Source organism: Corythoichthys intestinalis, chromosome 12 (assembly GCF_030265065.1).
Source record: "Corythoichthys intestinalis isolate RoL2023-P3 chromosome 12, ASM3026506v1, whole genome shotgun sequence".
Classification (NCBI taxonomy): Eukaryota; Metazoa; Chordata; class Actinopteri; order Syngnathiformes; family Syngnathidae; genus Corythoichthys; species Corythoichthys intestinalis.
Window position 1 is genome coordinate 32,272,550 of NC_080406.1, and position 14,600 is coordinate 32,287,149.

General features: G+C 39.4%; 1 protein-coding gene across 5 annotated transcripts in view; it reads left to right on the top strand.

Moving 5' to 3' along the window:
* Positions 1–14,600, top strand: part of sema5ba (sema domain, seven thrombospondin repeats (type 1 and type 1-like), transmembrane domain (TM) and short cytoplasmic domain, (semaphorin) 5Ba) — a 242,106-nt gene that overhangs the window by 155,150 nt on the left and 72,356 nt on the right. For all 5 annotated transcript variants that reach the window (XM_057852117.1, XM_057852115.1, XM_057852114.1 and 2 more), the window contains one exon: positions 7,594–7,879. In XM_057852117.1, coding sequence (XP_057708100.1) covers positions 7,594–7,879 — 286 coding nt within the window. The remainder of the gene's footprint in view (positions 1–7,593; positions 7,880–14,600) is intronic.

Below are 14,600 nucleotides of genomic sequence, written 5' to 3' on the forward strand. Positions count from 1 at the left end.
CAGTGTCATCCAGCAAATTATGTCACTGACTCCATTTATGTCAGGTTTTAGGAACGAGGTGGACTCAATTGCATGAAAAACAAAAGGCAAGGCAAGGCAGAATGTGTAGGAACTAAAAATTCTTTAGTAGCAGCTAACAAAAATACAAACTTCAAAACAAAATACCAGGGGATTAAACAAAAAGGTATCAAAAATTACATGTAAGAGGAATTCAAACACGAGGGCTGGGGCGTACAAATAGACTCACCAACAACAGACAGCACACGGGGAACTTAAATACAGACATGGGATAACGAGACAATGAGGCACTGGTGGGTGACACAAGAGGCAGCGAATTGGTCAACACACAAGGAGCAGTCACAACAGGTGAAATCAATGGGTAATCATGGGGACAAGCCACACTAGGAGGAAACAAACCCTAACAATTTATGTCCAGCTCGGATGTTTTACATCCATTAATGCTCACGGCAGTGTCATGTCATAGTTATGATAGTCTTATGAAAGTCTTATGGCACCAATGTCAAATAAAGTGTTACCAAATACCATAACTACCAATTAATGAAACAACTAGAACAGTAACATAGAGCAGAACATGAATTTTGATTGTAATTTACATCTGTAGCCCTGCAATGCATGCTAGGAGCATGTTGGATGACAACAGTGTTGACAGCAGGTTGCAGCAGAGGTTGACTGTCTCCCCCAACGGAGCAGTGATGGCTAAATGAAGTTTCTTGGAGCAATGAAGCTTTTCAGCCAATTGGTTCAAAGCTTTATCGGGTTAATTTGGTCTTATGACAGTCTTATGATGCCGCTGTCAAATAAAGTGTTACCTATTTATCCAAATAAATCAACAAATAAGCCCCACTGGAACATAAGCCGTAGGATTGAAAATGAGGGGGAAAAAACTAGCGGCTGTCCGAAAATTACGGTATTTTCTAAAATAATGCACAAGTAGAAGTTACCATAATGAATATATAATATATAGTTATAAATCCCATGATACAGTGATGACAGCTGCGGCTTATAGTCCACTGCGGCTTATCTATGAACAAATGCCATTTTCGTGTCAAATTTGGTGGATGGCGGCTTATACAAACCCTAGCAAAAAGTATGGAATCACCAGTCCCGGACGAGCACTCACTCAGACATTTTATCATGTAGAACAAACTCGGATAAAAAGCTTGAAAAAAATAATGAATTAGTTCAAACCTTGTCACCTTGTTAGCTCATCATCTTGTCAAGAGTCAAGAAGCTGCATTGGACAAGGTGTAAAGAGTCAAGAATCTGCATTGGACAAGGTGATGATGATGGAACTTTCGTTTGGTGTTGTTTCAGTGAGATTTACAAAGATGACTGCCTGAAGAAAACATCAAAATTCCCTCAGTCCTTGATGATATGGGGCTGCATGTCAGACAAAGGCGCTGGGGAGGTGGCTGTGGTTAAATCTTCAATAAATGCATATGTTTACATTGAAATTTGGACAGCTTTCTTATCCCTTCACTTGAAAATATGTTTGTCATTTTCCAAGATGACAATGCATCATGCCACAGAGCTAAAGCTGTTAAAACATTCCTTGGAGAAAGACTCATCCAGTCAATGTCATGGCCTGCAAATAGCCCAGATCTCAACCCTATTGAAAACCTGTGGTGGAAATAGAAAAAAAAAAATGGTCCACAGCAAGGCTCCGACCTGCAAGGATGATCAACTGTAATCAAAGAGAGTTGGCACCAAATTAATGAAGAATAATCATTAAGTCCATGCCTCAGAGACTGCAAGCTGTCATAAAAGCCAGAGGTGGTGCTACTAAATACTAGAGATGTGTTTTGATTGTTATTTCTTTGTTTGTTTCTCATGATTCCATATTTTTTCCCTCAGAATGGAGTGATTCCATATATATTTCCCTGCACTTGCTCTATAAAAGTAACATTTACTGACCACCACAATGTTTTTTATTCATTTCTTTTAGTGTTTTTAAATGCTAAAGAGTTGCACTTATGAATTCTTTTTTTTTTCCCCAAGCTTTTTTATCTGTTTTTGTTCTACATGATAAAATGTGTGAGTGAGTGTTCGTCCGAGACTGGTGATTCCATACTTTTTGCTAGGGATTGTAGTGACAGAAGTGATCATTTTTGGGCCAAGAAAGGAAAGATCAAAAATAAGCAGGCACCTTAGCATAATGTAACTTACAGCTACAAATCAAGTCAGAAACCTTGGCATAATCATCGACTCAGACCTAAAATTTGATAACCACTAAATCTGCTTATTACCACCTAAAAAATATAGCCAGAACTAAAGTGCTTCTGACTCAACAAGATATGGAAAAACTTATGCATGCATTCATTTTCAGCAGATTGGACTACTGCAACGGTACATTTACAGGTCTTGATAAAAAATCAGTCAGGAAGCTGCAGCTAGTACAGAATGCTGCAGCCAGAGTCCTCACAAATACAAGGAAACTGGACCACATTACACTGGTTTTGAAATCGTTACACTGGCTTCCAGTGAGTCAAAGGATAGACTATAAAATACTACTGCTCGTCTACAAAACACTTAATGGCCTTGGACCAAAATACATACTTGATTTGTTAGATTCCTATTAAACATCTAGACCCCTAAGGTCGTCTGGAACCGGTCTCCTGTATGTTCCAAGAACAAGAACCAAACTGGGTGAGGCAGCATTTAGTTATTATGCTCCTCACCTCTGGAACAAGTTACCTGAACGTCTGAAGTATGCTCAAACTGTTAGCTCCTTTAAATCAGGGCTAAAAACGCTTTTGTTTAACACTGCATATCCATAACTGTCTATATATGTCAATCTATTTGCTTTCTATTCCTCTTGCGCTTATCTCAATTGCTGATTTCAATTATTAGCAACAGTAGTAGTAGTATTTGTTTTATTTTTTATTTATCTTTTTATTGTATTCGTGATTAAATGCGATTTTTCTGTATAATTTTATTTCCTATTTCGATTGTCTTTGTTTTTACGTTCTATTGATTTTAATATGATTTTTATGATCTTCATGTGATGTAAAGCACTTTGAATTGCCTTGTGTTGAATTGTGCTATATAAATAAATTTGCCTTGCCTTGCCTTAGGTGGGCCATATAGTCCAAAAATTACAATACTCAATCTCCAATAAGAGTTTCACTTAGCAACAAAAATTTTTGGAGGTATATCTATCATGAGTGGACCCACAAAAAGTTTCAAGAAGGTTTGGATGAACAACACAGGAAGGCTGCCATTGTGCTTTGAAGTGGACATTGTAGAGCTACAGTATTTTCAGGTGTTCCACAATTTCCTTTAAAAATTCAGCTCCATAAAACAGAATGATGTTCAGTAGGCATATCTATCATGACCTACAAAAAAGTCTCAAGAAGCCATGCCCAAAAAGACACAGGATGTCTTTGAAACAGCCATTTACAGCTCATTTTGCTCTTTCCAGGCATCCTTCAAAGACAAACTACCTCTAAAGATTTTTGTCTGATTGCAACCAAATCCCCCACAGTCCTTAAAGTTTCCCAGAGCTGCATCCATCACGTCCAGAAAAAGGGGCCCTTCCACCGACTTGTTGTTTACGACGCTCCCGCCTTACCACTCTCACCTATCCTGCTTTATGGATGTGGTTGCATTTGCGAAAATGACGCTTTATCTCTCCTTTGTGTTTACACGAGATGCCAGGTGGTGATATCGCTCATAATAAATGAAGCCAAACACAAAGGGATCTTTCCTCTGCTCATTATTTCTTCACACAAGCAGCTTTCCGCCCAAGCAAGAAGTTGAAGTGAAATAGGAATAGGACAACGGGACTTGTAAGTTGTCTTTCTTTGAATGTCACCTGTGGCGAAATGGAGGCAGAGTATGCAAATAAGCAGAGGACAGTGATTCCTAAGGGATTAACGCCCTCGCAGGTTTGCAAATGTCATTTTAGCACAGAGGAAATTGTGCTCACCTTTAAGGATGCTGCGGGAATTTCCGTTTTCAGTTTACACACAACAGATTCAATGAGTGCAGTATGAGGAAAAAAAATATTCAGTAAAGTAGAGCAAGCATTATTTTAACTTTGGCTGACATTGACAGCGATAGACGCGTCACTAGGTTTTAAGAACAGAGGGGGCTTAGCCCCCAGGAGATGATCAGGATGTAAGTGAACGTAGCGTACAAGCACAAAACTTCACAAACAGCTAACAAGGACTGTTAATATATTTACTGTTATTGTTGTTGTTCTAGTCTATTTTTTAAATACAGTAGAACAACAGGAAAAAACGGCTACAATTGCAAGTTACAGTACTTGGTAGATGGAAGCATCAAAGAATACCATTAGTTTTTAAAGGTGGCAAATTTGTCCATCACTCTGCTCTGACCCCTATAGGTCAATTCAGTGTATTATTGTGAATATCCACTGATGATAATCATGTGTGAATTAGCTCAGCTCCTGTACTCATCTATACGTAAAGTGAGAAACACAGCTGATACTCCAGAAGGAAGTCACCCAAAAGAAGTGGGGAAAAAAGAATGCACACTTAAATCGGTAACACTTTATAATAACTATCCGTTTTAATAGTTAATAGATCATTAGTAAACTGTTGATAAATAATTTATTGTTGATTTGTGAAGTATTTTTTAAGTTTGTTAAGCATTTACAGGGTGTTCTTAACCTGAAACACAGTGTAGAAACGTTTCAAGTTTTTGTGTGTAACGTTTGGCATTTCTATCTTTTCAGGTTAAGAAATGCCGTTCACTTCAAAAGAAAAGGCATTTTGGAGGCAGCGCTCATGTTGCACATTTATGAAAATCTGGTCATAGTACCAACAAAAATTTGTACTTTTCTTTGTATATTTAACCAATAAAACTTATGACCTTCAACATAATGTGTATATAGTTTTATTAAGATCCATCAACTAGCATGGGCATTTAGAATGGGGTCAACCATTTTGGAACACCCTGTAAATGCTTAGCAAACTGTTAAAAAATACTTCACAAATCAACAATAAATCATTTATTAACAGTTTACTAATGATCTATTAACTAGTAAAACGGATAGTTATTATAAAGTGTTACCCTTAAATCCATAAACAACCAGGACCTTCACAATGCATTTCAGACTAACTAGCTAGCAGCAGCTAAGTAGCAGCGTTATTGTAGAGCTGGGGTGTACAGTAACTATTCACTGCAAAACAACAAAGAAATGACGTGCGCAGAGATTGTCTGTAGTGTGCTAGCCAGGTTTTTTTATTTGTCAAACACGGAGCAGTTGGTTTATTAATTACATGGTACTTTCAGCTTTTAGTCAGGGGCTGGGGCTAACTTGCCTGGCACGGCCAGACTGTTCTCCCTGTGTTTTTCAAACACTGAGAGTATAGTCTGGGACCCAGCCCATTAACGGCCTCTCGAGCAAGTACAAAATCAATCGACAAATCATTCGTTTATTTGCGTGACGTGTTCTTAACGCGCAACGTCACTCTTCCGCGTCGGAAGTCGTCTCCACAACAACACAGATGGCAAACAAGAGAGCCGAGAATATGTTCCAATCCACGGTAAAATCAGTTTTAAATTACCAAAAACACATCGACACAAGTCATTGACAACAGTTTGTCTCGCGCTAGCCATGTTGAATAAACTCCGATCTCCTCGTATTTTACTTCCGCGCGCAAATCCCTCGTCCCGCCCGTCGCTGATTGGTCCACTCCGCTGTCTGTTTGCTGTGGCTTGCTCCGCCCTGGAAATTTTATCCGCTTAATGGTGGCCAGACTCAATAGCTGGAACAGCGGTGAGTCTGGAGTACCAGGCTAGGGGCTAACTGTTACTACCATCAGTGATAAATACTCACTGCTTGGAAAACCTTCTTATGCCCATCCTTCATCCATCTTTTCACGCTCTGCTCTATCCAGAGAGCTGTCAAAATCAGACACCTCTCCTTTCATTCAACCAAATTGTAGAAACGTGCCCCTTCACATCCTCAGTAACGGTAACGGTGTTGCAAAGATGGGAAAAGTAATTAATTAGATTACTCACTACTGGGAAAAAAATGCTGTTATACTCTAACGGGGGCCTGGTACTGACTTCAAGCAAGGTCACAGGGAAAACGCGGAGTGGATTTTCAGTGATGTGGGCTTTCTCTATACGAACTAGTGGAATGAATTGGATAATTACGCACTGAAGGGGCTCTCTACCTTACGCTACCTTATGAAGTGAGGGGAAACTGATAGATTTATGATCATATGTGATTTAATAATGATAGGTTATATGATTATGGATTTTTAACCAATATTCTGGAAACTTCATAGTGTGTGTCAGGATTTTTTTTTTTTTTTTAATCAACAACAATTTCAAGGGGGCATCAGCCCCCCTAAAGTAGGCCTAATGACGCCACTGGTCCCATCTATTTCCACTTGCCGTCTCTGCCCTCCCAGTTGAAATGGATTGGACGTTTATCGCTGTCAATGGCAGTGGATTTGGAAACAAGTCGCTACCTGGATTTGCCTTGGTAATATCAGACTCGTTTATCACCAGCTATTTTTCATCTTTTCTCGTTTACGCCTTTGTCACTTTTATAACGCGCAATAATGGGGTCAGCGGCGGGCAAGACCACGGCACCTGAATGCATCACGTTTGGAGGAACCAAATGGGAGAAGAAAAATGTTGCAAATATATCCAAGCTCTTTTCCTCACCTTTTAGAACTTTTTAACATTTTGTATGTTGTCTTTTTTATGCCACTGCATTTAAATGCCTCACTCGTTTAACTCATTGGCTGTCATTGACGGAGATAGGCGTTGAATCTATTTTAACGAGAGCTGCGCTAGAGTGTCTTTATAACAATTTTGCCTGAGTATACCTATTCTAGAGTATTTTTTGTACTCACAACCGTGCTTGAACACATCACAATGTTTTACAATCTGTTTTTTTATGACTTTTATGACACAATCAGGTCACCTCAAAAGTAACTGTTTTTATGAAATTACCTGAATTACTGCATGCAGACAACTTTTTTTTTAATGACCGTGCGTGAATGCTACGCATCTTTTTTACGATATGACCTTAATGTAAATGGTTGCGCATGAGTGCACCATCTCTATAGTTTCCTTTTACGACTGCACCACCACTTAGAATCTTTTTTTTTTTTTTTTTTTTTTTTTTACAACCTTTGCGAATTAGTCACATGTAGAATTTTACAACACCTTGATGCATTGCATTGAGAGAACATTTTTGTTCCCCCACAACTGCACATGAACACGTTTTGAGCATCTAGAAAGTCTTATTGCCCAAATCAAATGTCTTTTTTTTTTTTTAACAATCATTTAAGAATTGTTTTCGCAACCGAAAATGGTATTTAGAGAAAGTTGTTTTCCTTTTTAATGGCCACTGTACGTATCTTGTAAATGTTTTTTGTTACAAACCTTGAATGAATCAAGACAACCTGTTGTTTTTCTTGCGTCCAACCAAATTCTTTATTTATTTATTTTTTTTACTGACCAAGCAAAAAAAAAAAAAAAAAACGAAACCAAGCAGTCTGGGACTGACAAGCGTGCCTGAACGCATGATATCCAAAATCATCGTAATTTTTTTTCACCTGACACCAAATTTTCTCCTGACAGAGCCACACTTCATCTCGGCATACGACATGGGCCTCTTCACCTTGTTCTTCCTGCGGGAGAATGCGGTGGAGCACGACTGCGGCAAGACTGTGTACTCGCGGGTAGCGCGCGTGTGCAAAAACGACATCGGCGGCCGCTTCCTGTTGGAGGACACGTGGACCACCTTCATGAAAGCCCGCCTCAACTGCTCACGCTCCGGCGAGATCCCGTTCTACTACAACCAGCTGCAGAGCACCTTCCATCTACCCGAGCAGGACCTCATCTATGCCATTTTCACCACCAACGTGTGAGTGACGCAACATTTAGAGAGCTGTTTTTTGCCTAACAGCGAATTTTCATGTTTCAGTGCAACTGACGGTGATAGATGCCCAATCCATTTGAATTGGGAGGGGTGGCAGCGATCATTCGCCACTTCAAATGGATTGGCGTCTATCACCGTCAATAGCAATGAATTACGCTCCGTGATTTGTTCATTGTTGTTTGGTGTTCGCTTTTTAGTTAAAACCATCAGAATAACATCCTTTTATGCAACAATTTTTACCATGAGATAGTCACGAATGGGAATTTTAAAGATTATGTACCTCCCATGTGCTCCAGACAAGTGGTCTGACAGGTGATGACACGTTATCTCTCGAAAACCAAGAAGAAAGAAATTGTTGATGTTACCGGATTGTTTCCCAAAAAGAGACCCTTAGAAAATGGTGATTCCATTTTATGAAGGCGCAAAATTGGAGAAGTCTCTGCGCTTGTAAATCCAATTCCATGTTTCGTGACTCCAAAATCACAGTAGTTTTTCCCATATATTCCTTAAAGGGGTCCACAGATAGAAATACTTGTAGTTTCTAAAAGATAAATGTTACTATGAGTTAAAATAATTTGATATTGAAACCTCTAATGATGTTTTAGTTTTTATACAATTTGTAAAATTAGTTTAACTAGTAGGCCGCCATTGTTGTTGACGTCGCAGGGCGGTGACGTCACATGGTTACGCTGCTGGGTCTCCAGAGTATGACTGTACCGACATAAACATGTCATCTGTTCAATCCTTTCAATTTGAACCCGAGAGGAACATTAATGAGCATGACAGCACGATCGATAGTTCACAAAACGAGCAGCAAAAGCAAAATGAACAGGAAATATGGGATGGGACATGGCGAGAGTTGGGAAAAAAAAGAAAAAAAAATGGTGTTCTGCCAAAATGTGCTTACACCGGCGAAATGTCCTACCAGAGGCAAATTTGGCACCCAAGTACTACCGTGGGCTTTCAGCTTGTTCTTGTTCTGTTTAGATGCATACTGACAGAACATACTAAAGATGCCTTAAAGAGCATACGACAAGAGAAAAAGTCTTAAATAGCATTATTATGTGAATTAGAATCATATTTTGAGACGATTCGACTATATATAACAATTTAGCAAAGCGCAGATGACGAGAAATTAGTCTTTTAATCTGCTGGTTAGCCACGCCTACCGTTATAGGGCTCTAGCGTCCCCAACAGGTGGATGACGTCAGCGGGAGGCTGGGCTCATCGGTTTTACTATTCAGCCCATTGAGGTGGAATTATTCAGAACGAGGAAAACACGACGAAGAGAGCCGCAAAATGTCATTGTTTCAGTCTCTCTATTCCAATTTTTTTACAGGATATTCTTTTTATCCAAGTATTTTTCCACAGTAGCTAAATAAATGGCTTGAGAAGGACCAGTCAGCCCGTCGAGGGGGAAGTATTCACAACGAGGAAAACGCGACAAAGAGAGCTGCAAAATGTCATTGTTTCTGTCTCTTTACTTCAATATTTTTACAGGATATTCTTTTTATCCAAGTATTTGCCCCAATTGCTAAATAAATAGCATGGTCATGACAAATAAGTCTTGTGCTAAATGGAATATGAAATCATAAAAATGCACTTATTCAGGACGGCATGGCAAAATTACACCATAATGGTCAAAACTGTCGACTTCACCTTTACTGTCGCACCTCCCGAACGATATTTTATGACACCCAAATCGGACATATGTCATTTCCCTTCCCCGGCTTCAGAGAATGTAAACAAACCAAGAAGCGTGACAGCTAGCCGACATGCTAAGCCGAACCGAGTGATGTTTCAAAGTCTTCAAAGCGGAAAAACACACATAACTAGCCCGGATTATTTGACATGACGACTGGGTTGTCGATTGTCTTCGCGGACCGGCAAGCCGCCCGGCGGAGAGCAATTTACAGCTCGTTCCCCGGAGGAGGGCGGCTGCAGTTGTTGTGCAGCTAACGTGCAGGCTAATGTGCATGAGGAGAGCTTTTTACATGCCTATCAATGATCAAACGTAAGTAGTCCTTTATTTAAAGAAAGTTTGTAGTGTTTACTTTGTAATCGCTGTATTCGTATTTGACATAATAATACAAAACGTTTACTCACTTCCTCGTAAGTCCAATAGTCCCACAGTAGTAGGGCTTGTTTTGGCCAAAAGCCACGGTGAATGGGAACCTTTTGAAACTCCTAAAAGGCGCACACGCCTCTCCCTCATACAGCAAGATTTTTCTGCAGCCGTTTGGCTGGCGTGATGCGAAAAATAAACATATTAATCCGAAAAATCAGCTGAATCCTTAGTCCTCATACACAACAGTATGGCTGGAAAGTGAAGAGGATGCCTTCAACTGTACACGTCACAGCGCCCTCCTCCTCAATGCAAGACCGAAGCCGGAAGTCACTCATTTTCATGGCGCAGGATTAAAAAAACTAAATAAATATAGCGATCGCTTCCACACTTATCCAAGCAGTCCATATCATTCAGGAGCATAAAATACCACGTGTATTTTGAAATAAACATGCTTTTTCGTGTCACATGCACTTTAAATATGCTACGTGAATAATGTGGTCAACAGATAAACAATCTGCTTTAAAGCTACCACAAGAAAACACAGTGCTTAAAAGTATGAGAGGGAAACATGCATTGAAAAGGTAATAAAACACTCAATAAAAAAATACAAATAGTATGTACTTGCCGCTTTTAACCGATTTGCGCATGTGTTGGACGTCCCGCCACGAAATAGTAATTGGAGAAACCCGGTCGTGTTGGTATCGTGACAGTGACAATCTATGTCATCACCCCGAGCCTCCATTGCGCGCATTAAACATGGCGCCCTCCGTTGATTAAAACATGTACTAAATATTATAGATTTTTAAATCAATGGCAACATTTTATGCGTTTCTAGTAACATATTTTAGTAAAAGAGGACAATTGAGGCTTTTTAGAGCCTACAAGTCCGAGGTTCCCTTTAAGCCTCAAATCTAGAGAACCATCTTTTTTCACGATAACTTTTTTTAACGACGGTGCTTTAACACATCCAATCTAGAAAATGGCTTTTTTTACGACCTCAACTAACTGCACGACATCTAGAGAACATCGTTTTAAAAAGCACACCTGAAAGCCTGACATATAGAGAACAGCTCTCTACCACCATGTCCGAGCCCATTGCATCCAGACAAGGTCTTTTTTACAACCGCACTTGAACACATCCAGAACCACCAGTTGTTTATCTAGCGAGGGTAATAAATGGCAAGCCGAAAGGTGTTTTTGTGATGTTGCTCCATTGCAATAGTGAACACCTGCTGTGTTTCCAGTAAGTAATCTCCTTTTAGTGCCTTCTCCCTGCTACTGCTGATGCTTATTACTCGCCTTCCTTAAACTAACTAATGACTCATGACACAAGCTCCTCATTAGATTACACTGCAGCATCAGGAATGGTTTGTTCCACAATGATGGGAATTTGTCTTCCAAACACAAACTGCCGTATGTCAGGCCTCCGCTGAGCTCACTCGCAGATGTTCCGTCGCACACGTGACAATATGCTCGACATCTCCACATGTTGCTTCACCGACAACAATCCAAATTGTTTCCATCTGGCTTTTCTTTTTCATCACATTGAACACATTGTGTACTCACACTAGGACATTGCAACTGCATTTGTGTAAGCACGTTATTTTTTTAAGCCAAAGGCGCATTGCATCATGATGACATGGCTACAATGAATCAAGCAAGCAACACAAAAGCGGAGATGACTTCTTTCTCCTGCGCACCATTTAATCTCCTCCTTAAACTGATGGATTGATAATGAAAATAATTAGTACTGGTGGAAGGGGGCTTGTAGAAAGTAATGTGTCGGCGTTAGAAGAGATGCCGGAGAGCACCGCCGCCGCCGTCTTTTAATTAAGTGGATGGTGACTAAGCTGCCATTACTTACTAATTATGAGCCTCCTTATCTTTTGTGACTCAATCGGATGTGTTCGCCACTCCACACACTCTCATCTGGAAGTGGACCAACCAAAAGAACTACACAAAAAGTCTTAAGAAGCAATGCTCAGAAAGACACAGGAAGGTTGAACTCCGTGCCACTGACGGTGACAGGCGCCCAGTCTATTTGAACTGGGAGGGTTGTCAGCGATCAACTTATCGCCTTCAATGGCAGCTAATGATTTAAGCAGACATTTTAGGCTCAATTTGCTCCTTTTTAGGTGTTCTTACATTTTTAGGGGGAAGTTCAGCCCCCATAGCAAGTTTTGCTTAGCAACATGACATTTTGTTGGTCCTATCATGAGTAGATCCACAGAAAGTCTCATTCAGCAATGTATGAAGAGACAGAAGAAGTCTGGGTACCACTTTATAATAACTATCCGTTTTACTAGTTAATAGATCATTAGTAAGCTGTTGATAAATGATTTATTGTTGATTTGTGAAGTATTTGTTAACAGTTTAAGCATTTACAGGGTGTTCTTAAACTGAAACACAGCTTGTGTAGAAACGTTTCAAGTTTTTGTGTGTAACGTTTGGCATTTCTATCTTTTCAGGTTAGGAAATGCCGTTCACTTCAAAAGAAAAGGCATTTTGATAAGGCATTTTGGAGGCAGCGCTCATGTTGCACATTTATGAAAATCTGCCATAGAACCAACAAAAATTTGTACTTTTCTTTGTATATTTAACCAATAAAACTAATGACCTTCAACATAAAGTGTATATAGTTTTATTGAGTTCCATCAACTAGCATGGGCATTTAGAATGGGGTCAACCATATTGGAACACCCTGTAAACGCTTAACAAACTGTTAACAAATACGTCACAAATCAACAATAAATCATTTATCAACAGTTTACTAATTATCTATTAACTAGTAAAACAGGTAGTTATTATAAAGTGTTACCGAAGTCTGCCATTGTCCTGTGAAGTGGGCATTGTACAAGCATTTTGGTCATTTCCAGGTTTTCCATGAATTTTTAAAAAATGACAGCCTCCAATGGGTTTTTCACTTATCAGAATGAAATTTGGTTGGTCCATCTATCATGAGTAGATCCACAAAAACATCTCAATAAGCCACGTATGAAAAGACACAAGACGTCTGCCATTGCCCTCTGAAGTGGCCATTGTATAATCATTTTGGTCATTTCCAGGTTGTCCATGAAAGCTTAAAAAAATACAGCCCCCAATGCAGTGTTGTTAATTTTTTAATGTAATTAATTTCTTTTCCCATCTTTGCAACGCTGTTACCTTCACTAGGGTTCTGAAGGGGGGTGTTAGCGGCGTTACTACAATTTGGTTGAATGAACCGCTTGTTGTCTGATTTTGTCACAACTGCCTTGGAGGGAGGAGAAGGGGAATGGGTGGTGACGCCGTTGCAAATGCAACGGTGGCTCGGAGCATTAGCATAGCATTCGCGTTATGGTTAGCATTACCATTTAACGTGGCGAGCGTCATCTTAGCCTCTAGGGCAGGGGTCCCCAAACTTTTTCCTGTGAAGGCCACATAACTTTTCCCTTTTCTGATGAGGGGCCGGGGTCAGTTTGTAACAGAAAAAGTGTGACGATTGCAGGAGTACCTAAATATAAAAATGTATTGTTTTTCAGAAAGCCACAAAAAAAAGAACCCATTCTGGATTCTTCACGGAACAAAAGTAAATAGAATTAACAAAAATAATATAGTATACTATAATATAATATAATAACACTACTAATTAAATAGATAATAACCCTCTCTGGGTTCTTCACAGAAAAAAGCCAGGAAATAAATAACACTATTGAGGAAAAAAAAAAAGAAGAAAAAAAAATCAAAATGCTCTCTGGTATTGTTCAGGGGGCCAGACCAAATTTGGAGGCGGGCTGTAGTTTGGGGACCCCTGCTCTAGCGCAACTCTTGCATAAATTTTGTGGCATCCAGGCGGGTACAATTAATTGAAATTAATGTATTGTTTTCCTGTTGAGTATGCATTATCATGACCAAGTTGGCGTTGTCCTTGTAGATGCTACAATCTAATAATATATATACAATATTATTATTATTATTATTATTACGAAATATATCGGGAGTCACTTGCCCTAAACATTTTTTGAATGATGTATCCATGAACCTCGTGTGATGTTTTTAATCAAAACAACTAGACCAAAGAAAGGAGATGCAGGATATTCAGAGCCTCACCTGCATATTGTATCTATGTATACCAGTAGTTGGGGTGTGACAATACTCACAAGTGTGGGTTCAATACAACAGGAAAAACAAAAAGGCTTTTTTTCTCACAGCATTTGAAAGTTGAGGTTTGTATACCATTACACTCTTATATACCGTAGGTGATATTAAAAAAAAAAAAAAAAAAAAAAACCTGGGAGAAGTAATTTGTAACTGTAACTAATTACTTTTTTAAGTAAGATTACCAACACTGCCCCAAAGGGCGTTTCACTTATCAACATGAAATTTGGTACGTCCATCTATCATGAGTAGAGAGAAAAAAAAAGTCTCAAGAAACCATGTATGAAAAGACACAAGAAGTCTGTCATTGTTCTGTTAAGTGGCCATTGTGTAATCATTTTGGTCAACTCCAGGTTGTCCGTGAATGTTTAAAAAATACAGCCCCCAATGGGTGTTTCACTTATCTACATGACATTTGGTCGGCCCATCTATCTTCGGCAGATCTACAAAAAAGTCTGAAGAAGCCATGTATGAAAAGATACAAGAAGTCTGCTATTGTTCTTT